Raw genomic sequence first — 26,067 nt, forward strand, 5'->3', positions numbered from 1 at the left:
ACTGTAAATGAAAATCCTTTTAAACAAATTTGCATAATTAGAGGCTGTGTCTGCATGTATGCATGTGAAACTGGTTTTAAATTACCCTCATTTGGATCCCACACACCAGCATTATTTAAAAAGAGTGCAAGATCAAAGAGGAGTAAACGTGACTGAATCACTCAATACTTTTTGAAATGTTAAAAATAAAATCACATTTCTTTCAAGAGAGAAGTGTGGTCTCACTCAAGGAAGGTGGAATATTTCAGCTGTTACTCATAGTTCTAAGTGAATAGTTCTATCTAATACAAAAACATCCATCATGGGTACAGAAACAAGGAAACTATAATCTAGAGAACTTTTAATAATTCATTTTCCTTCCTCAAGAGCACTGGCCATTTAAAAAGAGGTGGCAAATATTACAGGTTTAAATATAAAATGACCTCCCTATTTATCACTTGTCCTCTATAGGGGTTCCATTTTTAATGAAAAAATAATTTCCATCCTGGGAAATTTTCTCACATGGAACTGTGAATACTGTAAGATTCTCCAAGAACAGAAAATGGTTTGACGTGATCCAGTTCAACATATCCTCACTAGCAGGGTTTGATGCCAAAAGGTAATTTAGAACCCAAGAAAGATATATAATACAATTGACCCTTGAACACCTCTGGGGTGAGGGGAGTTGCGGGGGGCCAACCCTCCACACAATCAGAAATCCAAGTATAACTTTACAGTCGGCCCTCAGTATCCGTGGTTCCTTCCCCACGTGCAGATTCAACCAACCACGATGTACTACTGTAGAAGGTATTTAGTGAAAAGAAATCCACGTGTAAGTGGACCCATGCAGTTCAAACCTGTGTTGTTCACGGGTCAACTATATATATACTGTCATTTCCAAGAGAATGGAAATACTTGCATTTCCAAACAGTTGCATGCATTATATTGCTTATGTCCATCCTGTGGTGAAACATTTTCCATTTTGCATTCCACACCCAGCCTAATAGGAAAGTGATAGAAGGGGTACAGCAACGGTGATGCTCAACACACACACGCAAACCCGCCTTCTCACCTCAAAGCTGAATGACTATCAAATTGAGTGGAACTGTCTGAAAAGTTACTACTGACTTGCTGCAATGTCCTACTTGTTACGAATTTTAATATCTGATGCTCTTTTTTTCTACTCATCATCAAAGCACATTGCAACGAATATGGCATAATGTGCAGGTAAATTTCTCCTTAAAAGAACCAACTCCCACATCCAGACTGCAACAAATCCTCAGTTATGGCTAGCCTTTACGTCTTCTCTGAAGTATCAGAGATTTTCCTCTCTCACCTGGAAGGAGATTAAGCTTGAAGAATTCAGTCCCAGCACTGACTTATTCTTCCCTTGAAGTATGACTATGAAGTAATAAGATTTTTAAACACATACCAGGATGCATACACCCATTGCCTCCTTTCAGGCAGAGGGGTACATGGGGAGAATGCATATGAACGTCAACATCACTATCACCATATATAAAAGAGTTTTGAAACTCTTGTTTTTGAACTAACCTTGAAGACAAGGGAACATACACATTTCTCTGAACACCTGCACAGATGCTAAGTCCTTATGCTTTGAGAGTGAGTTGGGATCAGCCCCGGGCCATTCAGAGCCTGGCCGTAGAGGGTAATGCTGTTTTGTGTCCAAAACCAGGTGTGCCTATAAATTGATGAGACTAATTATTCTTGAGAGATTTAAAACAACTTTGAAGGTGATTTTTTAAAAAACAGTTTCATAAAGATAGTTACCCTAGGCTTGGCACTGTGCCAAATACTATCTCAGCAAACTATTACAGTCGGCCCTCTGTGAAATTTCAGTCCTAGGTTGGTTGAATAAGCAGATATAAAACCTGCAGATATGGAAGCCAACTGTATTTATTGTGCTCCACTATATCACATGGGGGACTTGAGCATCTGTGCATTTTGATATCTGTGGGAGCTCCCCGAACCCATCCCCGGCGGATACTGAGGGATGACTGTATAATCCCCATTCCGCAGGTGAAAAATGAGGGCTGAAAGAAGGGAACGTCTTGGATTCCAAAGTGCCCACCCTTTGTTTGCTATGATACTCTCTTTCCTTCCATGACTACTTGGAGTCATTTTCTTATTCTTCTCAAAGAAAACTTTTCTGATACTAAAAGACCAAGAAAATGAAATGATAACATAATTAATGTGAAACAGGTAAGTTTTTTCTCTAAGTAGAGAAGTTATCTGTAAATGAAAGGTTAATTTCAGTACTGACTAGCTGAGCCCTCACAGAGCAAAAGATTACAGCCCCAAATTTTGAAGTTTCTAAATATCCAGGATGTTTGTGTTGTAGGAAAGCAACTCCGTAATTTATAAATATCTGCATGACACTTTTTTCTTTAATAGCATGAAGTGTGAATCTCTCTCATTCAAACTGATGAATGTGAAATGCCTCTTTCAGGGCAGTACTGAAGGGTAATGCACCAAGATAGGTAAACGTGAAGAGTAAAGGAATCAGTAAATGGTAAAAACAAAATAATCTGCTTAAGGAAAGTTATTCTAAGTTTCCTGTCTAGACACTTTTAATTCCTGTTTCAAGGTTACAGTCTCTCTCCTCCAAATAAACTCAACCACGATTTTAGATGATGGTCGTTTACTTTCTATGACACACATATAAACCTAATTTTAAAGTTAATCAGTGGAGAGCAGCTGTTTTATAATAAAATAAGTAATCTATTTATAAATATGAAAAAAATTTTCAACGTATTTCACATTTGTCCTCTGCTTCCATGGTTTGGGTAGACTATTGTACTTAGAGGTACCTGTAGGGGGCACTGAACTCATACAGCGCCCACATCTGAAACTCCCCAGTATTATACAACAGACATTTGACCTTTTAGGTCTGTCAGTCCCTCACCTTGAGTAAGCCACCCCTGTAGAAATGACTTCCCGAGATGATTATGGCATCAGGGTGAAGCTTCTTTCCCCCCAACCCACCACAGGTGGGGGCATTTATCTGATCATCAGTTTCTTTTTATTCATCATTAAGTGATGAATTCTTCCGTGGTTTTGACTGGCATGATAATAAGAGTAAAGAAGGCTGTGTCTACTGTGGCTAAATAGAGAATGAACAGAAAAAATACACATATGCATAATCTTAAACTTCCAAGTTAGTGAACGCTTTTTTCCAAGAGCATTACATAAATTCTGAAGCAATGAATGATTTAAGGAGTAGGAGTTAATACTCTAAGTGCCAAGCATTCTAAACAGAAAACACTGTAACTTCTAGTACCTTTATAGGAAAGGGGTTTACTGTATCATGGAGATGAGCAAAGTGAAACCTAGTTAAACCTGGACATCTAGCTTTAAGAAGAAAAATGTCACAAGACACCTTAATTTACAAAAATAATTTTGTGTTTCATTAATTTTTATGAGCAGCAATACAATGTGTGACTTAATAAACGTGGTCACCAGTACTGTGCTTCAAGCTGTAAGATGGTGGAACATGGCACTAAGGTAGTATTAAGGGGTCCCCACCTCAGCAGTATCATTTTATCATATAATTCACAAATGAATGGCCAAAATGAAGTTGGAATTATCATCACAATAATGGTCAATCCTACCATCAGAATTTGATCTGGATTCCTGCTTTATTAAAAAAATTATAAAGGAAAACGTCTACTAGCATTTGATGGATCCACATGAAGCTGCCAATAGTCTGCCACTTTTTTCTTCCATTTGTGTAAAATATTTTTTTAACATCTTTATTGGAGCATAATTGCTTTACAATGGTGTGTTAGTTTCTGCTTTATAACAAAGTGAATCAGCTATACATATACATATATCCCCATATCTCCTCCCTCTTGCGTCTCCCTCCCACCCTCCCTATCCCACCCCTCTAGGTGGTCACAAAGCACCGAGCTGATCTCCCTATGCTATGTGGCTGCTTCCCACTAGCTATCTATTTTACATTTGGTAGTGTATATATGTCCATGCCACTCTCTCATTTCGTCCCAGCTTACCCTTCCCCCTCCCCGTGTCCTCAAGTCCATTCTCTACTTCTGAATCTTTATTCCTGTCCTGCCCCTAGATTCTTCAGAACCTTTTTTTTTTTTTAGATTCCATATATATGTGTTAGCATGTGGTATTTGTTTTTCTCTTTCTGACTTACTTCACTCTTTATGACAGACTCTAGGTCCACCCACCTCACTACAAATAACTCAATTTCATTTATTTTTATGGCTGAGTAATATTCCATTGTATATGTCAATGGACACTCAGGTTGCTTCCATGTCCTGGCTATTGTACATAGTGCCGCAGTGAACATTGTGGTACATGACTCTTTTTGAATTATGGGTTTCTCAGGGTATATGCCCAGTAGTGGGATTGCTGGGTCATATGGTAGTTCTATATTTAGTTTTTTAAGGAACCTCCAAACTGTTCTCCATAGTTGTCTGCCATTTATGACCCACAGAAATGTCAGTTTTATATGGTTCACCAAATATAACTGTCTCTGAAAGTTACTCTGAATAGGATCACAAAGGAGTTTAAAAAAGAAGCTGTGTGACAATCTAACACAGTGTTCTTTGGGCATATGGTACCTATCAACTTATTTGAGGAGAAAATGTCTAATTGTATGATATTCCAATAATTACTAGTATTAACAACAATCGGGAGAGCACACTTTGATTATGACTCTGCCATTAGTGAGCTGGATTATTTCAGCTTCTTTAGACCTCAGTTTCCTCATCAATAAGCATGAGAATCAGATGATCACTTATGTCCATTCCAGTTTTGATTACAGAATTAAATGAATGATGTTATATTGGTAGCAATCGTGATCTTTAATCAGGATAGTAAAGCATATGGGTTATTGCTAATTCAGTATTTTGATCTAACAGCAATCAAGGTTACACCAACTTGCTTTTTTAATAGAATAACCCTTTCTATCCTCATTCATCTTACGCCTTCCCTCATAAGGAATTTTTATTATTGGCATGCCCTTAATATTAAGTGCTGGTAAACAAATAATTAATTCATATTACCAGAGCTAGTTTCTGTTTTACGGTCTGCCTTTATAAATGAAAGAGCATTAATTTGTACATGAAAATTTCACAATGCCAGGTTAGGTTTTTAAGATTTTCCCTTCCCCCCACTCCCCCCAACAAACAAAAAGACTAGTAAATCACACACAGTTGGCATTCACCCCAGCTCAAAATTAATAAAAAATCCTGCACTAACAATTTATATGGCTGATTTCAGACTTGTCAGTTTCTAGAATTTTCCGAGAGGTAAAGCATTAATCTTCAGTATTTAGTGTTGGCTTACTGCTCAGCATTTTGTTAGTGGCTAAAGGAAACACAAAGCAAAGTAAGACACAAATACTGCCTTCCATAAAGCCACAGCCCAGTTGGGAAAGCATACAGGAGCCAATTTAATACTTGTGCAAGGCACTACACGTGGTTCAGTGTCCAAATGCATGTCACCGTCATTAAGTACTAGACAATTAGAAAAAAATAAGACCACAAAGTGTTGAAGCAGTCAGGGAAGAAACGTACAGACAGATAAGCAACAACAGGGAACAACCTTTATAGGTACCGGACGATCTAAGCATCACATTTCAAAGAAGAGCCTCATAACAACCTACTTTTTAACCTTTTAAACCTCATAACAACCTACTAGGAGAGGCACTAATGTTTCCTTTTTGCAAATGCAGAAATTGAGATGTAACGCTATCAAGTAATTCACCCAGGATTGCATAGCTAGTCATGGCCAAACTCAGATCAAACAGTAGGAATCTGATGCAGGTACAGAGGAGACAGCACCTGAACTAGATCCTCAAAGAGAGGGAGGCCTTGGGGAAAAAGAGGGACATGGCAGGAGTGTTCCAGAAAGAGAGAAGAGTGGGTATAAAGGCCCAAGAATAGGAATGAATAAACTCCCACCTCCAGCCCTGAGAAAAGGCACCACGTTTGACACGGTGGGTAAAGTCAGGCTCTAAAGAGCTGGATAGTTTGTACCCGGGTATTTTCTTACTAATCTCCACACAAACTAAAAGTTTCAAGATAGCGAAAAAGTTCAGGTACCCTCTAAAATGTAGAAGCTTTTAGTCTCAATTCTTCCGTGTGTACTTTGATAGAAACTGCTTGTAGTTCCTATAATTTTGAGAAGCATCTTAATTTTCCTGCTTTAAAATGAAGATATTAAAAAGCAAAATTAATGACAAAGATCTTCCCTTTCACACTCTCCAAATCCAAGTTAGGCTGTACACATCTTGGCCCCTGCAAGGAAGGCTGTATGGTACAATTTTCCTGATGGTAAAGCTAGTTTAAGGCTTGATATCTCCAAGTTTCATCATAAAATACTTAAGCAACTGGCAGGAAGAAGGGGAGAAAAGGAAAAGTCATTACATTTGACTGCTTTCTGAATGGTGTTCCGTGGCTGTTTGTAGATAAAACTGACAATATACAGAACATCAGAAATTTCTATAAAGTGTGTTATTCTGCTCCTTGTATACCGTCTGGAATCACAGTATCACACTGTTTCCAGGAAAAAGACAAAGCAATTTTCAGGCTATTATCTATTCTAGTGCATCATCTAAAGGTGTTCTTACCTCACAGTTGCTGAGATCAAGGGAAACTCTCTTCAAATTATGATTACAAGCCAGGCCCAATAACAGCGCTCTGAGGGGAGGAAACACACACACTTTAGATAAAAATTCCACTTGTTGCTCTAAAAATGTGTAAGCACACTGAACAAAACCCAGAGAAAGAAGAAGGCCTTTTCTGAATCACAGGTCAAGCAGCAAGCAGCGTCTCACTTTTTAAAATGCCAACTGCATTTCCGCCCACCAAGAGTAGTGACAAAAATGACAGGGAAACACTCTTCTGTTTGACACAGAGCAGGTCCCTCATAAATGCGAAACCCGACAGGGTTGCTAATTCCTAAGGAAGTAAACCAACAGTGCTCCTAATTGCACACTGAAATTAAATTGTGTTCATCACAGAGAAATTGCCCCCCTGCATCTGCTTGAGAACACCTTTAATAATGTTTAGAATATTATTAGGCAATTGTTATTAGAATAGCAAAGTAAAGCTAGTTTTCCCTAAGGGTTATGTTAATGGGGGAAGGCAGGCTCTAGAGTATTCCAGGATGTGAAATCATATCTAGATGAGTTTGTTAAAGGACTCGCAGAGGTGGGATGGGTAAGGGTGTACAGCATGGAAGACAAGGTACTAGTCTTGAGTTTGAGTGCAGGATCCTGCCTGTCTATCCAGCTACTAGCTGGGCACAGGATAAACACCATCACCACTCCGCAAAGGATTTTTCTTAACTGCTTATGGAAGAGACTGGACTCATCATATGGATCTCACAGGTAAGAGAATAAATTAACTCCACTTTTACAAGTCAGTCCTATGAAGTCCAACACCACCGAACAGGCTTGAAACAAAAATTTCATACAGGCACCCACATCCATTAATTACACCGAAAGGAAAAGAGACCCTCAACTAGGCCCTGTGAGGAGTACAAAGATGAGCAGGAGAGGGCTGCCAATCTCAAGCAAAGGAAACAAATATGTGTGCAAATAACCATAACGCAAGGCAGACAGTTGTAAATACTACAGAGGAGAACCAAGGCACCTGTCACCTGGGGGTGACTACCTGTTCTCTATGTTCCCAGGAAAGGCACCTCTACTAGCAGACTCCAAAAATACCCCAGGGGAAGGGGGAGGTGGGAAAGTAGGGAATTACTTCATGCCAAAGTCTCTGAGATTTTCCCCCATCCACTGATTCTCTGGTCTCATCCACTGAGAGCGAATCCCCGAGGTGGGCAGAGCGCAAGAACTTGGCTGTTCCCAGCGGCAAAAACAACCCCTGTGGGTAAGAAGGTCGAGGAGACTGCGTGTCTCTTTGTCTCTTCGTTCCTTTAATCCAGTTCACTGTCCTCTCTTCTAAAACACTATCCTATGAAAAAGGTTGGGCATGTCTCATCTGTGTGTGTGCCTCTGTTCAATTAATTATTCAAGTGTTTCTCTTTTCCTAAAAAGTGCCTTTTCGTCCTTTCTTTCTTGGGGGCAGTATTGAGCTACTGAAAGCTATTGGTACTAAGAACCAAAAGGCCTGTCCTCAGGTCCTGATTCTGTTACTGAGCACTGGGTAGCCTGAAGGACATCACTTTTCCTCTCCGTGTCTCAGGTTCTCATCAGCAAAATGGGAGAGTCAGGACATTACCAAACAGGTCCCTACATTTCTAAGTTTTCAGTTTCTAGGACTTAGCCACATATTTTAACATTGTATTTGTATAATGCTTAGATGGAGGGAAAACTCCTACTTTTCTGAAGAGTAGGTTAAGGACAAGGAAATAAATGGTGTCCTTTAAGATACTTAACTACAGAAGGCCAATGATTAAGAGGTAACGACTCATGAGACAAATATAAATAACCCACAGAAACTGTCCCTAGTAAAACAAAACAGAACAACTACAAGAAAGCATCACAGGCTCTGGGGGAAAACTCCATCACAAGGTGTGTTGTTTATTTTAACCCAGAGTGAACTGCCTTCACATCGCCATCCTCTTGGTCCTCAATCATTAGCGCCAAACTGACTAACAGAAGAATTTGTTTGTTTGTTTGTTTCTGCTTTATAACAAAGTGAATCAGTTATACATATGTTCCCATATCTCTTCCCTCTTGCGTCTCCCTCCCTCCCAGCCTCCCTATCCCACCCCTCCAGGCGGTCACAAAGCACCGAGCTGATATCCCTGTGCTCTGCGGCTGCTTCCCACTAGCTTCTACCTTACGTTTGGTAGTGTATATATGTCCATGCCTCTCTCTCGCTTTGTCACAGCTCACCCTTCCCCCTCCCCATATCCTCAAGTCCATGCTCTAGTAGGTCTAACAGAAGAATTTGTATGTCATCTCCACGGCTCTGGCAGCGTCACCATGTTCTTAAAAAGCCCTGAAATACTTTAATGTGGACAGAAAAGAGCCTCCAAGGAAAAACACAATTATGAAATAAGCAATTACATCAAGAGAAGCTGCATTTCTTTAGCTTTCTCTCTTATGGCTACTGATCTCCCTTTAAGAGATGAGGGCCTCCCTCTGCCCCTCTTGGTGCTTGGGGATACAGCGTGGGTTTAGGAACAGGACTGAGCCAGTGTCCGCTGGCTGACAGCAGTGGACTCTGCAATGTACCTCCCAGAGCCCCCTCAGCTGTCGGTCCTCTTTGGGGGCTGCCTCAGCCCAAGACAAGTGCCTGGCCCAAGGTCACATCTGCTTTGGGGCAGCCTGTATCCAAGGACTGATCAACACAGGGGTATGCAGGCCCAGCCTCGTCGCCCAGCTCAGGGACATTCTAGCAACAAAGCTCCCATCGGGTTGGCTGAGGTCTTCACTGTGATAGCCCCAGTTCAACTTGCCCTCTGTCCCATCCTGCTTTCTTCCTGCTCCCCCTCCACAGGTGGGATTGCAAGAGCACTTCCTAATAAACATCCTACATGCTAATCTGCATCTCTAACTTGGCTTCCCAGAAAACCCAACCTGCGATGGCAGTGAGTTTTCACAAATTACTTAGCTTCTCTGAGCTTCCATTTCCTCAGCTGTAAAATAGGGATAATGCCTTCCCACGGCTGTTGTCAACACTGCAGGTGACAGTTTGTGGGTAAGCACCCAGTTGTGTGTCTAACTTAGGGCAGTGCTTGGCAAGTTCCTTTCCATCCTCACCCCCTCACAGGCAAACCCAAGCACCTCAGTTTTGTTATATCTTTTCAAATTATAGTATCACATTAAATGTACATCCAGAATTTTGTTTACAGAATCTTTGGCCATGAAGACTTTTTCCTCATATTAAAATTTTGACTGAGTAAAACACAGACCTGAAGAGACTACGGGCATACCTCACCGTATTACATTTCACAGATACTGCGTTGCGTGTTTTTACAACTTGAAGGTTTACGGCAGTTCGCATGAAGCAAGTCTATTGGTGCCACTTTTTCAACAGCATTTGCTCACTTCATGTCTCTGTGTCACATTTTGGTAATTCTCACAATATTTCAAACCCTCCACCAGCAAAAAGATTACGACTCGCTGATGGCTCAGATGATGGTTAGCACTGTTTAGCAATAAAGTGTTTTTTATTTAAGATATGTACATTTTTTTGGACATAATGCTATCGCACACTTAATAAACTACACTATAGTGTAAACGTAACTTTTAAATGCACTGGGAAACCCCCAAATTTGTGTGACTCGCTTTATCGCAATATTCACTTTATTGCAGTGATCTGGAACGTTTCAAACCCGCAACATCTCCGAGGTCTGCCAGTACTGATTTATTATTAAACATTAACATAAATAACAACAGGTCACAAGATTTAACACTGACCTATAATAAAGTACAGTAAATCCAGTGTTGTTGTGGTGAGGATTATTCTATAAAATCAATTGTACTAATCAATGAAGAACTACTCTATCTTTTACAGGAACCAGCAACATTGAATTAGCATACCATGTACCTATGCTAAAACTACTCTGAATATGCTAATCTCCCGCTGATATGATGTGATAAAAGCAAGTCTGGTTTTGCTTTCTACTCAGTGCCTTCCCGGCATCTAGTCGGTTGTAAATGCTCAATAAATATCAGTTGAATGAATATGGTTAAATTATAATGGATCCCCTTTAGAATATTGATGCTGATAGCTTTATTAACATCCATACAGCCTAATCACGTTTTTACAATTTGCAGCTATTATATTTAGAGATCTCTATTACAAAGATTCAATTCTTCCTCTTTTTTTTTTAAAAACAGGCCGCTATAACATCAGGATTTTTTTTTTGCACAGGTGGATCAACTGTTCTTAAAGGCCTCCGTTGTTTTAGTCATATGGTACTTTGTAGAAAACTAATCAAGAATCTCACACCTCTCAAAAAGCAAAGAAAAGGCAATTTACAAATTAGATGATTAACTTTCTAGTAGAACGAATAGCAGACATCGATTTTAACATTTCATACAAATTGCAAGGGAACAAATTGAATGCTGATTTACATGTCAGCTGAGGAAAGGAGAAATCTGTGCATACATTTGAACACACCTGACAACGCAGATATTCAAAACTACTTGAAAATGTTCTTTTGACTCAGAGAGAATTAGATTCTATAGTCCTTTTGATTATTTCTGGCAATGGTGAAAAGAAATTCAAGGATAACAAATTATTCTAAAAAGTTCAACTTTACCACGACACCTACACTAAGGATATTAACCCATAAGTTGCCTGCCAAGTAAAAATACCAAATAGATACCTAGGTAATTCAGAAAACAAAGCACCTAAAAATTGTTTCTGCTGCACACATGTGTATAGCCTTTGATTATTACTGTTAGTAGAAATATTGAGAATAGATTTTAAAATGCACACAAGAATATACCTAAAATGGACTGAACAGAGGTCAAAAGAAAGGTGATGGTACCCAGAAACACAACTTTTATAGATCAGTGACTACTGCCAAGGTCACAAACCAAAGGAAGATTTTTTTTTCATAGAAGATGCAATAATATCAACAGCATACAATGTACTCAGAAAGAATTTGACTTCCTTTGTGACCCAAAGTAAAAAGGCATTTTTATCTGCCTTGTCTGTCTTAGGATTGTACGTCTTTTTCCCTTCCCTCAAGCACATTCCTAATAACAAATTGAACTTTAAAAAGCTCTGGAAAAAATGAATTCAACACTCACTTTAAGGGCTCAGGAGACAGTTTTGTGCCTGAAAGGTTGATTTGCATCAGAGCCAGAGAACTACTAAAAAACTGCTTGAAAGATGGGGGTGCTTCTTTTCCTTTCCTGAAAAACAAAACATGAGAGTCTTACATGCAGTTAAACTTCCATCTCTGCACCCCACTTCCAAACTGGCACAATTATTCATCGGTAAATTCAAACCCTGTGAAATAATCCATGAACTGGCTGTGTTTCAGTAGAAATTTAAAGGTAAAAAGAAACAAAATGTCTGAAAGTTAAATAAATTAATTCAGCGTACTTTCGAAAATTATGTAGGAGAGGTTAAGAAATGTCATTAAGTCTTTAAAACATTTTATTCCTATTCTTTGTAGCCAAAGAACTCATTGTGTTCCCCCCGCCTAGTTCTTCAGGAGACTCCATATTTGAATTTTTAAGAAATAAGTCAAAGAAGATACATATTTCTCACCAATTTAAAGAGCCTTCCCACTGGGTGGCATCAGATTGTTAAGGATCACTACCTGTGTTTGGCTATGTTTTCAGATGCAGCAGGTCTCAGACGCAACGGGATTGTGACCAGATGTCAAGTCTGATTGGCAAGAAGCCTGCATGACAAATATCCTACTCGGCTCTTATATCCATATCACAGATCTAATTATTTCAGGCCAAATATTAGAATAAAGACAAAACTCCAAAAAGAAATGCGTATAACCTCCAAATACGTCCCCTTGCTATTCCAGTGGGAAGTATATGAATCAAATCATACAACTCAATAAGAAGACAGAGTCAACACTATGAGGATTTGAGAAAAGATTCCAGAGTCAAAATTGGAATACGAATGCTTTGTTTGTTTTGTTCTATCTGATAGAATTGTTGGAAGGTCTGAGTAAGTACAGCACTTAGCCTGATGCATTGTAAACGCTTATTCAATGAGAGTTATTCATATTCTGTGGAGGGAATCATAGACTCTCAGGGCAGAGGCCGTCCTAGGGGTCGAATTCAACCACAGAACATTCAACAATATTTTACGTACAGAGGTCTAGGAAACCTGTCAATATTTGAAAAAGGTTTTAAAACAGGACAATTTCAGGCTGAGAAGAAATACCTAAGCAACCAGAATATCTATTTAAGAGGATGAAAAATACACTTAAGAGGAAAGAGAATTCTGGTAGAATACATATTAGACGTTTCAAAACAACTCTGGTCCCCGACAGACGCTTGTATATCGTGTTCATTTTCTTTTTCTTTTTTTTTAATTGAATAATTGAAGTAAAGGTGAATTACAATGTTGTGTTAATTACTGTTGTATAGCGAAGTGACTCAGTTATACATATATATATACATTCTTTTTCTGATGAGCAGACTTTGGCAGACTTCAGAAATGGGGTCTTGGTAACATGAATAAATTGAGGGTGGCTAGCAGCCAAAATCTCAGGAAAGACAAAAAAATTAACCTGCCTTGTATTCCCTGAAGTACAATGGGATGTGAGTGGAAGTGATGTGTGTGATTTCCAGAGACAAGTTTTACCATGATCCTTTCTCCTCTACTATGTGACTGTCAACGTACTAGAAAGAGGCTGCTCTACCTCCCAGAGTGATGTGGCTAACCCATAAGGCACACGTCGCAAAATTGCTGTCGCTGAAAGCTGTGGAGAGGGTGGTGGGTTGGGGGGATCATTTGTTACTGGAACAATCTGACCTATCCTGACTGCTACACTTATGAAATTATCTGTGAACCAAAGTATGAACAGCCTGGCTAATAATGCACAACTCAGTGTAAATGCAGCAATTTCTACGTAATTACTAAGGGCTTTCTATGGTTATATCTAGGTAAGGTAGTGGGTACTAAACAGTTTAATCACAGCCTCTCATTTGGAAGACAAGGAAATTTGTTAGCACAATTCCAGCTCTATAAGCTTAAAAGCTCTACTTAGGCCCAGTCATCACAGAATTCACAGTAGTATGAATTCAAAAGAGCTGATTAGATGAAAATCCTTATCATCTATGATATCATTTCTAACCCCGTTCCTCAGTCTATTATAGCTCCACCAAAGCATGGCTTCATAAGCTGACTTCAAATACATGAGTGGTCTGGGTGGTCAAGTTAATACCCTCCAAGGCCTTTGAAATAAAGTATCTTAGAAAACTCTCACCTTCTCCCACCATTTTATCTCCTACATTTTACTCTCTCTGATCTTATCCTATTGAGGTATACGTGGCATATTTTTTTGCTATCATAGACATTTACATACTGTAGAAGTAATGGACCAAGAATACTTTAAAATATAGAATAACTCACTATGAGGCATAATTGTAGAATAAAGCATGCTGAATTGTGAATTTTCCAAACAAGTGACTGTTATCCCTTTGAATATGTGAAGTTTTCAAAAAGTTAACCAATAAAAAAGGAGGTATTTCTAATATTAAGCAATTCTCCATGTTATTAAAGAGCATATAATGACTAAAATATTGTTTACGACTTGCGGTAATAATTACAAATGGTAAGTGTTGAACTGTATTAATACACTAGATGGTTCCAGAATTCCACAGTTACATAACCCATGTACTTTTCATAATTCTTCTGCATTCTGCCATTCTAAGTGGCTGCTGTGTGTGAATACTTTTGCTTCTAATCTACTGCCTGATTTTGCAAACAATTCTAAGTCGGGAAGGTAGAAGTGAGGTACTTAGGCGGGCCCTCCACTTCTACAAATCAGAATGCATGAGCTCTGGGGTGACGATTCTCTTTATCTCCCAGACACAGCTGATACTTAATTCAAAGTGCATTATTGAGAAACACCCACAGAAGTTTCTAAAAGGGTCTTTACCATATTAAGAGAGAATGCCTGTCCACATATGAGAAATAGTACATTATTACATCGTTCATATAGGCAGTCTGGAGTTATTGATAATAACATTGTCCTGCAGGGAAAAAAGATATAATAAAAACTTGAACTTTCAAGGTCTAATATTCATAGATAATGATTCAGGACCATCCCCTTTCATGCACAACATTCACCCTTTATCACTCTGTTTTCATCTCACTACAACTTTCTCTGAGAGAAAGACACTCCTAGATGAGAATGATAGCAGGAATAAATCCATACCGGTGAGAAAAGACAGTTCTGGAGAGATTGAGCACAGCTAAATACTGAAGGCAGCCACGGAGAAGAGCTCCACAGACCTGGGAAAGAAACAAGGCTCTCTTATTTTCAAATATTTCTAGGACTCGGAGAATATTTTATTGGGAAGAAAGCCCATTGTTTCCCATCTAAATATGGGACCCCCATATTTGAGACCCCCCCCCCCCGAGCAATATAAAAAAATATTACCATGTCCAGGGAACATTCTGTATTGGACAAATCCAGATGAGCAATGGCATTTGGCTGGGCCAAAAAACTGTACATGGACTTGAATAAAAAGCAAAAACCGAATATGTTAGGATCCAGAAACACACATGCACACACTCGCGCGTGCACACACGATGTTAAGTTAATATTTTAAAAACAAGTTGCCCAAATCCACTGAGGATCATCCTCTACTCTTCCCAAGACAATGGCAGAATTTTCTGTCATTCCATTACCTTCCCTGAGAGCAAAATCCCAAAGAATATTTTAAAGTATGTTTAAGTTTAAAAAAGGCCAAATGGAGTCCTGGCTACCAAACCCCCTTTTTGTTACACATGGCTCAGTTTTCCTGATTAGCTCCATTTTTATTACACAATTTGGAACAGTGCTAATTAATTTTAACTGCTGAGATTGAAATACCACCTGAATTGCAGCCACCCTATCAAAATGCTAATCACTTTTGAAAGTGTTTAAGGAGCCACTAATTTGAATTTGGACCACAGGATGGTGGTCTCGGGCTATACTCTCTTCAGTTCAAGAAAATAATTTTTCTATCCTTAGTTACTTCCAAAATCTAACAAGAAAGGGCCTGACAGCACTATTAGGCTTTTTTTTTTTTCTTAATCTCACTTATAACTAAGATCCTCCAGTTTCTAGAGTGTCACAATGCCTAAACTATACCCTCATCCCCGTGCAAGGCTATCCAAACAATAAAATGAACTCTCTGTTATTCTCTAATAGCCCTGTGTGAGCAGGTGGCGCCAGTATCCACCAATAGCCACCAAATCCCAGCTCCTGCCACCAGGCAAACAGCTGAATTCTGCTTTGCTTCACTGGATGCCACGAGATACTTGCAAAAAACAAACAAGCTTACACTGAGAGGTCCTAGTCCTTGGCAAAGACTCGTAAGTGTAGCAGCTTAGCTATAGATGCTTGAGAAAACTCCTCCTGACCAAGGAATTCAGAATAGCAAAAGACTGGCCTGTAAGTATTTTAGAATAACCAGACATACAATGTACTGTATTATGAAAAGTTCTGATTCAGAAAAATAATCTTGTTCTGACTTAATGAAGATCTGATTCTCTGTCTTTGCCTGGCCCTGTGAGTTTACTCCTGGCCACCAGCTGGGGAAGCTCTAATCACCCTCAAGTGGTGACAAGACCCAACCTGGCCAACACTTCTCCAGCAGTCCCTGCTAGGCTGCTCTCCTGGAAAGCACAGGGCCAGGTAAGCCCCTCCCTGCACCTGCTGAATGGCTCTCAGAACCTCAGCCTGCCGGGGCTAGAAGCCCACTGTCACTCGGCTTCATCATTCCACTTGCCCTTCCCCAGAGGCGAGCTGGGACAGGACTCCTGGCTGGCTACTTTGCTGTCTTGGGTGACCATCAATGCCCCTATGTTAGCACCCTTCTTGTTTAATCTTCAGGCTCTTCTTTTACCTTTCTCTCTACCCTGCTAGTTTGTCACTGTAATGTTTTAGTGGTTTCACATCGGACTCCTTGTTTCATCTTGGGAGGGAGCAGATTTATGAATCATCAGTGAAAGTGACAACTACAATTGGACAACACACTGAAAAAGTCACGGCACACCAGGAAGCAAGTACTAATATTATGTAAGTGAGTTCAGGTGTAAGGGAGAGGAAAATAACTACAAAGAGGGCTGTGGCAACATTCCCTGTCTTACAGGGAAAGGAAAACAGAAGAGAAATGAGAATACATGTCACAGTGTTTTTCACTCCCATAAAGCAATGGAATGTAAATTAAGGTCCTTTGAAGAGGTCCGTGTGCTGTGGGTCCCACCCCATTGGTAAGGGAGCATTTCTTCTAAATTCTATCCTGTGACTAGAGGGGACTATTCACCCCATCTGGCAATGAGATCATGCCTAATTCACTGTATCAATAAGATCTGCCAAACATTTATATTACTGATTCAGCTGCATGAAAAATCTTATTATAGTTCAGGGGAAACTTTTTGCCTTCACACTCAAACTTTCAAGAGTGGCCCCAGCTGACTCCTAACCCTCCCCCTCTCTACTGTAATCATGGAATATGGGACTGAAGTTCATCCCAATATCCCCTTTCCATCACAAACCATGTTTTTAAAAAGCCACCAGTCTTCTTAACAATATTATTTAATGATGAAATAATTCATTTTACGTTTCCAATCTTTCTTATCAGGCAATTTTAACAGGTGCAATAATGTTCTGAAGTGGAGAAAAAAATTCCTTCAGAAAAAGTATTTCCAAAAAGAATTTAAACTTCAACAATCTTAAGTGAGGGGGGATAAAATCTCTACAATAGGCTACATTTAGTAAAGGAAGGCTCTGGAACATTTCTCTAAAAACTCTTCATAAGCTCGTGACTAAATGATTTGAAGGTGTCATGATAAAGGGAGATGTGGGGAAATATGTTTCGAAATTATTCCAGGGTTAGTAAGTACAGCTTCTTTGAAGATGGCAGTAAGGAAAAGAAAACCTACCGAGAGGTCATCTCCGCGAAGGATGTTCCCTGAGAGGTCCAGATGGTTAAGAGTGGTGGCGGTCAACAGGTTGGCACTGAGTGACTGAGAAAGGCTATTCACCCCTGCAACATCGATGAGATCCAGGCTCAGTTTCCACTCCAGGAACCAAAATGAGGTTTGTGAGTTTCTTTAAATGGTCTAGCAGCCCCATCAACTTGCAGGACTGAGGTTAACCGTAAGTCCTGTCCCCAAAAGGCAGCTCTAGGATGGTCTTTTGATAGGAAGAACAGGTTAGTCACAGACACGACCAACTCACCGAGTAGGACAAAGAAACAGAATCAACTTCATTTTGCTCTACTTCTAATGATGTGGAGGGAAAGGATTTTACTTTGAAGTCTTAAAATGATGCAAGCAGTCTAACTGAGCGTTTTAGTCCTTCTCTTAATCCTGCCAGGTGATTCTTGCCTTAACGTACAGTATTGAAAGCATGCAGATGAAAATTCAGGTACTTTAGGCTATTGAAAGTACTTGGAAGTTAATACAGGAATGTACTGCTCTACTTAACATATTATATACTCAAGGCAAAATTTAGATTGAAATGGACTTTACAAAGAGCTAATGACATGTACACCATGGAAGAAGCAATCAAAAGGAAAAACTGATAATTAACACTCTACACACTATTTATATACATAACATAAATGGTTCAAGTTAAAGTCAACTGAAATAAACTGATAATACCACCTCAAAAGACAAAGAATGAACACATGAGGAGGGTAAGATTATTCTGTGCAGAGAGAGGTATGGTCTACTATCTGTGGGTATCAGGAATTGAAACAGGCCTGTTAGTCAGGAACTTGTGGTGGGTAGATTTTCATCGGGTCACTTCAAAATGGGAGCCCAGAAGAGGCTGGTCCCTCCCTGGGATTCAAAGAGGTCAATACACACAATTATCACTGATGATTATTCTTCAGATAACTGGGATACGGATACTGCAAAGCTCTCTTCATGTTTCTACTGAAAGTCCATGGTTCTAAATCGTATACTTTGGAAATACGGCTATTTCTAAGGTGGGTATACTTTCACAAATCATTCTGTTTTTCTTGTTTTTCAGTAAAATTCTTCGTGAAAATCCCAGCCTATCTTAACCACCCGAAAGGGAAACAGGGAACGGGGTTTTTGCCTGCACATGGACAGAGCCTTCATCAGGATAAGGGGCGAGGGTCAGGCCAGAACTGGTCACGGCTGCAGGACCCAAGGAGGCACTCCAAGAAAAAAAAAAAAGCCGAGGGTTACAAGTACTCTGCTCCACGTTTAGAACGTTTGGTGCATGGCACTCATGCAGGGGTCACTACCTCATCCTTCAGCTTTGGAGAGTTACAGAGAACCAACTCCAGTGTGTGTCCAATAAAGGCTACTGAGCCATTTCTTGATGGTGAGTGTCCATTTGGGTTTGTAGAGAGAAGACTCAGAGGCAGAGAGGGGAAAATGTTTTACTTAAGTACATGGAAGAATTTCTTGGCCATCAACTCAACATTTATTAAGCGCTCATAATGTGTTTATCAAATGCTGGGGATTCGGGAGATATGTGTAAATAAGACCCATTCTTTGCCCTCAAAAAGTTCAAAGACCACCACGAAAGAAGCTAAATAAATTCCAGGATGAAAAGCCAGTGCTACACGAGTATTTATTCAATACAACAAATCTTTATTTAAGGCCTACTGTATACCAGGCGTGGGCTTCTGAGACCCAGGGGATACCCTTTCACCCTCTCAAAGCCAGTCCAGTGGGAGACCCAGACAGTTGAATAATCATAATCTAGCCACGTCAATACTATCAAAGAGGTAAGAGACAAGAGCTTTGCAGTGAAGGAGGCAGAGATTTGATGAATTGTGTTAGATAAAAGGAATTTGCAACGGCCCACAGAAAAGGTTAATTTCTGGAGGCAACTTGTATGATTGTTTAAATGACCAACTCCCTTCAGTTTGTCCTGTTATTGGTAGTATCAATGCATTTTGAAATGGAATAATCGAGTCCAAAACCTGTGGAAAATATCAGACTCTCATCAAGAAAATCATTTTTAAAATTATGTCCCTAGTGGGGTATAACAAAACTCAATAAATAAATTCCGAAATTAGAAGGTGAAATTAGCCTTGACAGCAAAACGCTCCTTGCCAAGCGTGGGCGCTTGGCAGTTGGCCAACATTTGAATAGAACTGGGAGAGAATCATGTTATCATGATCAGCTTCAAGCTACTGAAACAGAATGAAGGATTTCCTCCCCCACCTCTGGAGCCTACATCCACATGAGGCCTGTGTTAATAACACACTAATAGCAGGAAATCACAAAAATGTAGGATGGAAAAAATCAGGGCTCTTCCAACCCAAACTAGGCACAGATTTTCATGCTATCATCGATTCTGGTTGTCTAGTGATTTTGACCATTCTTCATATTTATTATTGGAGTGTTTACAGCTGGAGAAAGGTGGTACCAGATGGCCCTGCATTGACATAATCTGGCAACCAGCAGGACATTTACTAGAAATCCAGAAAACTATCACTTAGCTAACATCTGAGGAAGAGAAAGGATATTTGGAGACAGTGTGGATGTCATGGGCAGATTAAAAAAAAAAAAATCTGTCTTGAATTATGAGCCATGAATATAAATGTTTTCATGGAACAAAAATATAAATGTGAGTCAAATCCAGCAAAAGCTTAAAACTGCCATTTAATCTGAGTTATTCTGAACCTGCAAAACCTTTCGGATCCTTTGTGACAGTCTGCAAGAATACTGAAAACCTTTAAGAAATCAATTTTTTTAAAACACAACTTTTCAAGATATACATCTTAGGAAGGGCAACTTACAATTCTTTGGGTCACGTTATAAAACAATATTAATTCTCAAACACATTTTATTGCAGAGAAGAGATAAAGGTGTTGATCTTTATTTGTGAAGGGTATAGGGCATGGGGGGCTGTCCTGATTCACAAGGAAGTTGCGGAACCCAGCTCTGCCTAGGGACTCTGCCCACTCGCATCACACTGGAAGGGACAGGGCCTCAGTGAGTGGGTAGCACTCAGGTGCCTCAGAAGCCAAACCTGCCCTCAGAAGGATCAACGATCACAGCGTCCCTCTATCTGTCTTACAGTAATTAACAAATAAGTTACATAACTATAATCAAGTTTAAAAACAAAAAAACCTCTACCTAAAAAAAGAGTTAGACTTATGAAGCACATAGTAAATGATTAACATTTTAATGTGTGGAGAATTCAAATGAATAAAGAAAAAAATTGACACTGTAGACGGAACAGTACCAGAGGAGGGGGGACTAGCAATTTCCTCCAAAAGAAATACAAGTGACTAAGGAACAAGGCGGGAAAAGCTACTTAAGCAATAACTGAAGAAACTAAAATTAAAATAGCAGAATACTTTTGTTCCTATGCTTGATAAACAATTAAAAAAGAGAACAATATCTACGGACAGTGAGAGTGTAAAGAGGGTTATATGAAATACTTGGAGGACAACTCGACAATAAATATCAGAAAAAGCTTTTAAAAATGTTTGCAAACTCTTGGGCTTCCCTGGTGGTGCAGTGGTTGAGAGTCCGCCTGCCAATACAGGGGACACGGGTTCGTGCCCCGATCCGGGAAGATCCCACATGCCGCGGAGCGGCTGGGCCCGTGAGCCATGGCCACTGAGCCTGTGCGTCCGGAGCCTGTGCTCCACAACGGGAGAGGCCACAGCAGTGAGAGGCCCGCATACAGCAAAACAAACAAACAAACAAAAATGTTTGCAAACTCTGATCTAGCAATTCTACTTACAGGAATTTATCCTAAAGAAGAAATTAACACATGACCATTAACTGGATATAGAAGTCATTTTAGTGTTCTCTGCACTACTGAAGAATTTTAAATGATCTACATGTACAACAGATCATTTAAATAAATTAGGGAACATTTTGCATACGCTGAACTATGGCATAGCCTTTGAAAGTGGACCAAGTATTTACTGACATAAATGATCACAATTTACTACAGGGGGCAGGGGAGGAAGCTTATGAGATAGTAAGCACAGTATAATCGCATATATGCATGTGAGTGTTTTCTGTAGGTATGTATATAAATAAACTATGTACAGGCAGAAAACAGTGTGGAAGGATGGGTACCAAGTTGTCAACAGTGACAGTCTTGTAATGGCTTGGTACTGGCATTACAAGTAATTTTTGCTTTCTCGTTTATACTTTTCAGTATCTTCTAAATCTTTACCATAAATATGTAATGCATCGATAATCATCAGAAAAAAAAGGTTTTTATGAAACTAATTTGCTGAGGTAGAAGAGTGATAACAAAAAGGGACTACACACACTTAGCTTTAAGATCTGTAGATGGCTTCAGGCAACAAGACAGAAAACACTGGCTCCTGGGGAAATGTTTCCCTTTGGAAGGTTGCTTTTATGCCTTCATCTTAAACATGTGGGTACAAATGTGTGCACATAAAATCATGGGACGTATGGAACCACCCCCAATTTCAAATCACTCAGTGAAACTGTATGGTCAGAATAAAGCATGACTAGATGGACAGAAAACCATTCTGGGACCACTTTGCTTCACCCACGCATCCACGACACATTTAGTGAGAATTTCCAGTGTGTTGGGTGCCAGGGACATGGCAATGAATGAGGCAAAGCCCTTACCATCCAGAACCTCCCAGGCTAGGACACAACCAAAATACAATGGGAGACGCACTAAAACTGAGGAATTTACAAATTCCTGTGCTACGGAACACAGAGAAGGGAACATCTAGTCCCACAGGGTGTGGTGAGAGGAGGCTGTCTGAGAGGTTTCAAAGAGAAAATGAGATAGAAACTGAATCTTCCAGGAGCAGCAGTCATTCACCAGATTTGTAGGTGTGACACTGCGGTTGTCCCAGGCGAAATAAAAGCATATAAAAACACACAACAGAGGGAAGGAAGGAAGGAAGGGAGGGAGAGAGGGGAGGCAGGAGGGAGGGAGGGAGGGGGGAGGAGGGAGGGAGGGGAGGAGGGAGGGTGGGAGGGAGGAGGGAGGGGAGGAGGGAGGAGGGAGGGAGGGAGGGGAGGAGGGAGGAGGGAGGGGAGGAGGGAGGGTGGGAGGGAGGAGGGAGGGGAGGAGGGAGGGTGGGAGGGAGGAGGGAGGAGAGGAGGGAGGGCAGGAGGGAGGAGGGAAGGAGGGAGGGAAGGAGGGAGGGAGGGAAGGTGGGAGGGAGGGAAGGCGGGAGGGAGGGAGGGCAGGAGGGAGGGCAGGAGGGAGGGAGGGGAGGAGGGAGGGAGGGGAGGAGGGAGGGGAGGAGGGAGGGAGGGGAGGAGGGAGGGAGAGAGGGAAGGAGGGAGAGAGGGAAGGAGGGAGGGAAGGAGGGAGGGAGGGAGGGAAGGAGGGAGGGAGGAAGGAGAGGAGGAGGAGAGGGAGAAGGAGGAGAGGGGAGAAGGAAGAGGAAGAAGATGATGGCGGCAGGGACAGCACGGCCCTTTGTGCCAAAAACTGCACTGTATGCGTATTAACCCATTTAATCCCACCACCTCTGATGAAGCAGATGCTCGTATTTCCATATTACAAATGAGGTAGGTACAACCAAGAGATTGTAAAAGCAAATTTACAGTAAGCAAAAAAGTTAGGATTCAAACCTACGCAATCTGCAAGAGAACCGGCCATTGCTACACATACTGCCCTCAAAACATAGTGATATAGTTAAGCAATGGGAAACTATTCAATTCAAGAAACTTTCACTGAACACCCACAATGGTCCAGGCACTACGCCAGGTGCTGGAGATACGGAGATGAGAGATACAGAGGCTGCGAGGAGAGCCCCCTTCAAGTAGGGAAGACACCACATTTATACAGTAATGTTAGATACGATCTAGAAAGGAACGAGAAATTGATTCTGTTGAGGCCTCAGGAATAAGACGTCTCAGAAGAGATGATCACAGACGAGGGTTTTATAAAATAAACTGAAGCTCTCCAAGAATATTTGGAGATGTGTGAGATAAGAGAAAATATATATGGGTCTCTGCCTCCCATGCCCGTTCCTGGCACAGAGCTCCTCAAACCCTTGTAATTTCCTAGGTGATAAGAGCACTAGAAACATCCCTTGTTCTAATATTTGTCTTTGACCCTGACACTGACCCAGGTCTCCTTAAACGCCTGTAAATTCTTAAGTGGTAAGAGTATTAGCAGCATCTTCTGCTCTAATGAGGTAACCCTGGTGGGCTCCCGGATGGGGGCTGGTCACCAGGAAGACCAAGCCATGCTGAGAAGCCCCACCCCCACCCATCAACACTTCTGCAGAAAAGGGAGCGGGCCTGGAAATGCAGCTAATAACTGACCACGCCTACGTGATGCGGCCTCCACGAACATCCCAACGGTATGGGGTCTGGAGAGCTTCCAGGTTGATGGACACATCCACACCAGGAGAGTGACACACCCCGACTCCACAGGAACAGAAGCTCCTGGGCTCAGGACCCCCCCAGACCTCGCCCTAAATATCTCTTCATCTGGCTGTTCATCTGTACCCTTTATCATACCCTTTAATAAACTAGTAAAGGTAAGTAAGCGTTTCCCTGAGTTCTGCGGACCACTCTAGCAGATTAATCAAACTCAAGGAGGGGGGTCTTTGGAACCTCTGATAACCTGGGCATGTGAACTGGTATCTAAAGGCGGTCGGGGGGCATGGCAGTCTTGTGGGACTGAGCCCTTAACCTGCAGGATCTCGTGCCATCTCCAGGTAGATACCGAGCTGAACTGTAGGCCAGCCAGGTGGTGTCACAGAGAATGGCCTGTTGTGAGGGAAAAACTTCCACACATCTGGTGACCAGAGGTGTCAGAAGTGAGATGTGTTGTGTGAGTAGTAAAGGAGATGCACAGGAAAGAGAAACACAGAAGGCAGGCAAGAATGGAGGTTTTCCCTATACACGATGAAAGACAAGTTTTTCAAGCAGAATACGAAGTGTATACAAAGGCACGGCGTATGCAGGGAGATTTTAATTATTATTGTGACGGTGCTGATGTAGCAAAATAAGAACAAAACTGAAAAACTGAGAGGATGGTGAGTGGAGTCAGGAAAGAACCTGGGGAAGGAAAGGCATTTCCATGACAGGAAATAGAGCAGGTAGAGCTACAGTGGTGACTGGGACTGGGCAGTTAGGCCCAACTGTTTTCTGTGCAGCAGACAGTCCATCTGGAGGGGAAGTGGGGATGCCTGATGTCTTTCCAAGGATGAACCAAGAAAAACACAACCAGTAGTGACCATTTTGTCATGTAGAGAAATATCGAATCGCTATCTCATGCACTTGGACCTAACAGAGTGTTGTAAGTCCATTATACTTCAATAAAAACAAACAAAACATTGCTAAATCAAAAACAAAAACAACCACAGCAAAACACAACCAGCTACCTCTAGGAATGTGAGGCAGGAAGCAGCCAGGTGAGCGTTCCCTGACTCAAAGTTTAAGAAGTTGGAGACCACAGGCATACCTGAAAATTATTCTCTACTCTGAAAGCATTTCACTTTAGAACACCAGAAGTCCAATCAGATAACTTCTTTATCTTAAAACTTCCAGAGTACTATAATACACATACAGATGACCCCTGAACAACGTGGGGATTAATCTGCGTGTAACTAATCGTCAGCTCTCTGTATCTACAGTTCCTCCACTTCCACAGATTTAACCAACTGTGGACCGTGTACTACCGTAGTATTTACTGTTGAAAAATATATGCATGTAAGTGGACCCGGGAAGTTCAAAGCACATTGTTCAAGGGTCAACTACATTTTTAAATGCAGATACACGACAAGTATTAATTCTAACTATGTAAGGTACCATGGGGCAGCAGAAATATTATAGACACAGTTAAGTAAATAAGATATACTGTACCTTTAGGTGACAATGAGGTTTTAGATAAATTTAAATGCTTTAATCCCTTTGGGAGTTTGGCAAACTGAATACTTAAAGACGACACACCTGAGAAAGAAAGGGAAAAGGGGGATTGTTAGAATCTTTAAGTTGTTAGGATTGCATTTGTTTTACAATGCCTGAAAGTTAACTTTGATTCCAATTAAAGTGATCGGTTTTTCTTTCTAATATTAGACACTGTTTTCTAATCATCTACCATCATGCCTCCTTTACTTTCAGTCCTACCTATAGGGTAAGAGAAAAGCGCAGTTATCGAAACTTTACCATTAGAGATGTTTTTCTTTGGACCAAGTATTATCCTTTCCTCATAGTGCTATTTCAAATGCAAATAGTCTTGGGAAGAGTGATATAATTTCGACTCTTTTCTTTTTAACCTGTGTCTTAATGAGCTGATCACTCTTCTGGGTGAACGGATGCATGCTATTTAATTATTGTCAAGAAAAACAATGTGAACGGATGCATGCTATTTAATTACTGTCAAGAAAAACAATGTGATGTTAACTATTCAGATAACAGCTTCACTTTAAGCAGATGACTTCCAGTATTTAATTGGCTTATGGCTAACAACCTCAGACAAAGCAACAGAGCATGTTTTAAACTACCTTTA

At 40.7% G+C, this 26,067-nt stretch overlaps 1 protein-coding gene across 5 annotated transcripts in view; it reads right to left on the minus strand.

Annotated features, from left to right (window-relative positions):
- The window catches only part of CARMIL1 (capping protein regulator and myosin 1 linker 1), a 323,350-nt gene that overhangs the window by 105,373 nt on the left and 191,910 nt on the right, over positions 1–26,067 (minus strand). For all 5 annotated transcript variants that reach the window (XM_082847980.1, XM_082847981.1, XM_082847979.1 and 2 more), the window contains exons 12-17: positions 25,422–25,508; positions 17,535–17,638; positions 15,043–15,120; positions 14,818–14,894; positions 11,714–11,818; positions 6,602–6,671 (exon numbers count right to left, since the gene is read on the minus strand). In XM_082847980.1, the coding sequence (XP_082704106.1) occupies positions 6,602–6,671; positions 11,714–11,818; positions 14,818–14,894; positions 15,043–15,120; positions 17,535–17,638; positions 25,422–25,508 (521 nt within the window). The remainder of the gene's footprint in view (positions 1–6,601; positions 6,672–11,713; positions 11,819–14,817; positions 14,895–15,042; positions 15,121–17,534; positions 17,639–25,421; positions 25,509–26,067) is intronic.

Source organism: Leucopleurus acutus (assembly GCF_964270905.1).
Source record: "Leucopleurus acutus genome assembly, chromosome: 10".
Lineage (NCBI taxonomy): Eukaryota > Metazoa > Chordata > Mammalia > Artiodactyla > Delphinidae > Leucopleurus > Leucopleurus acutus.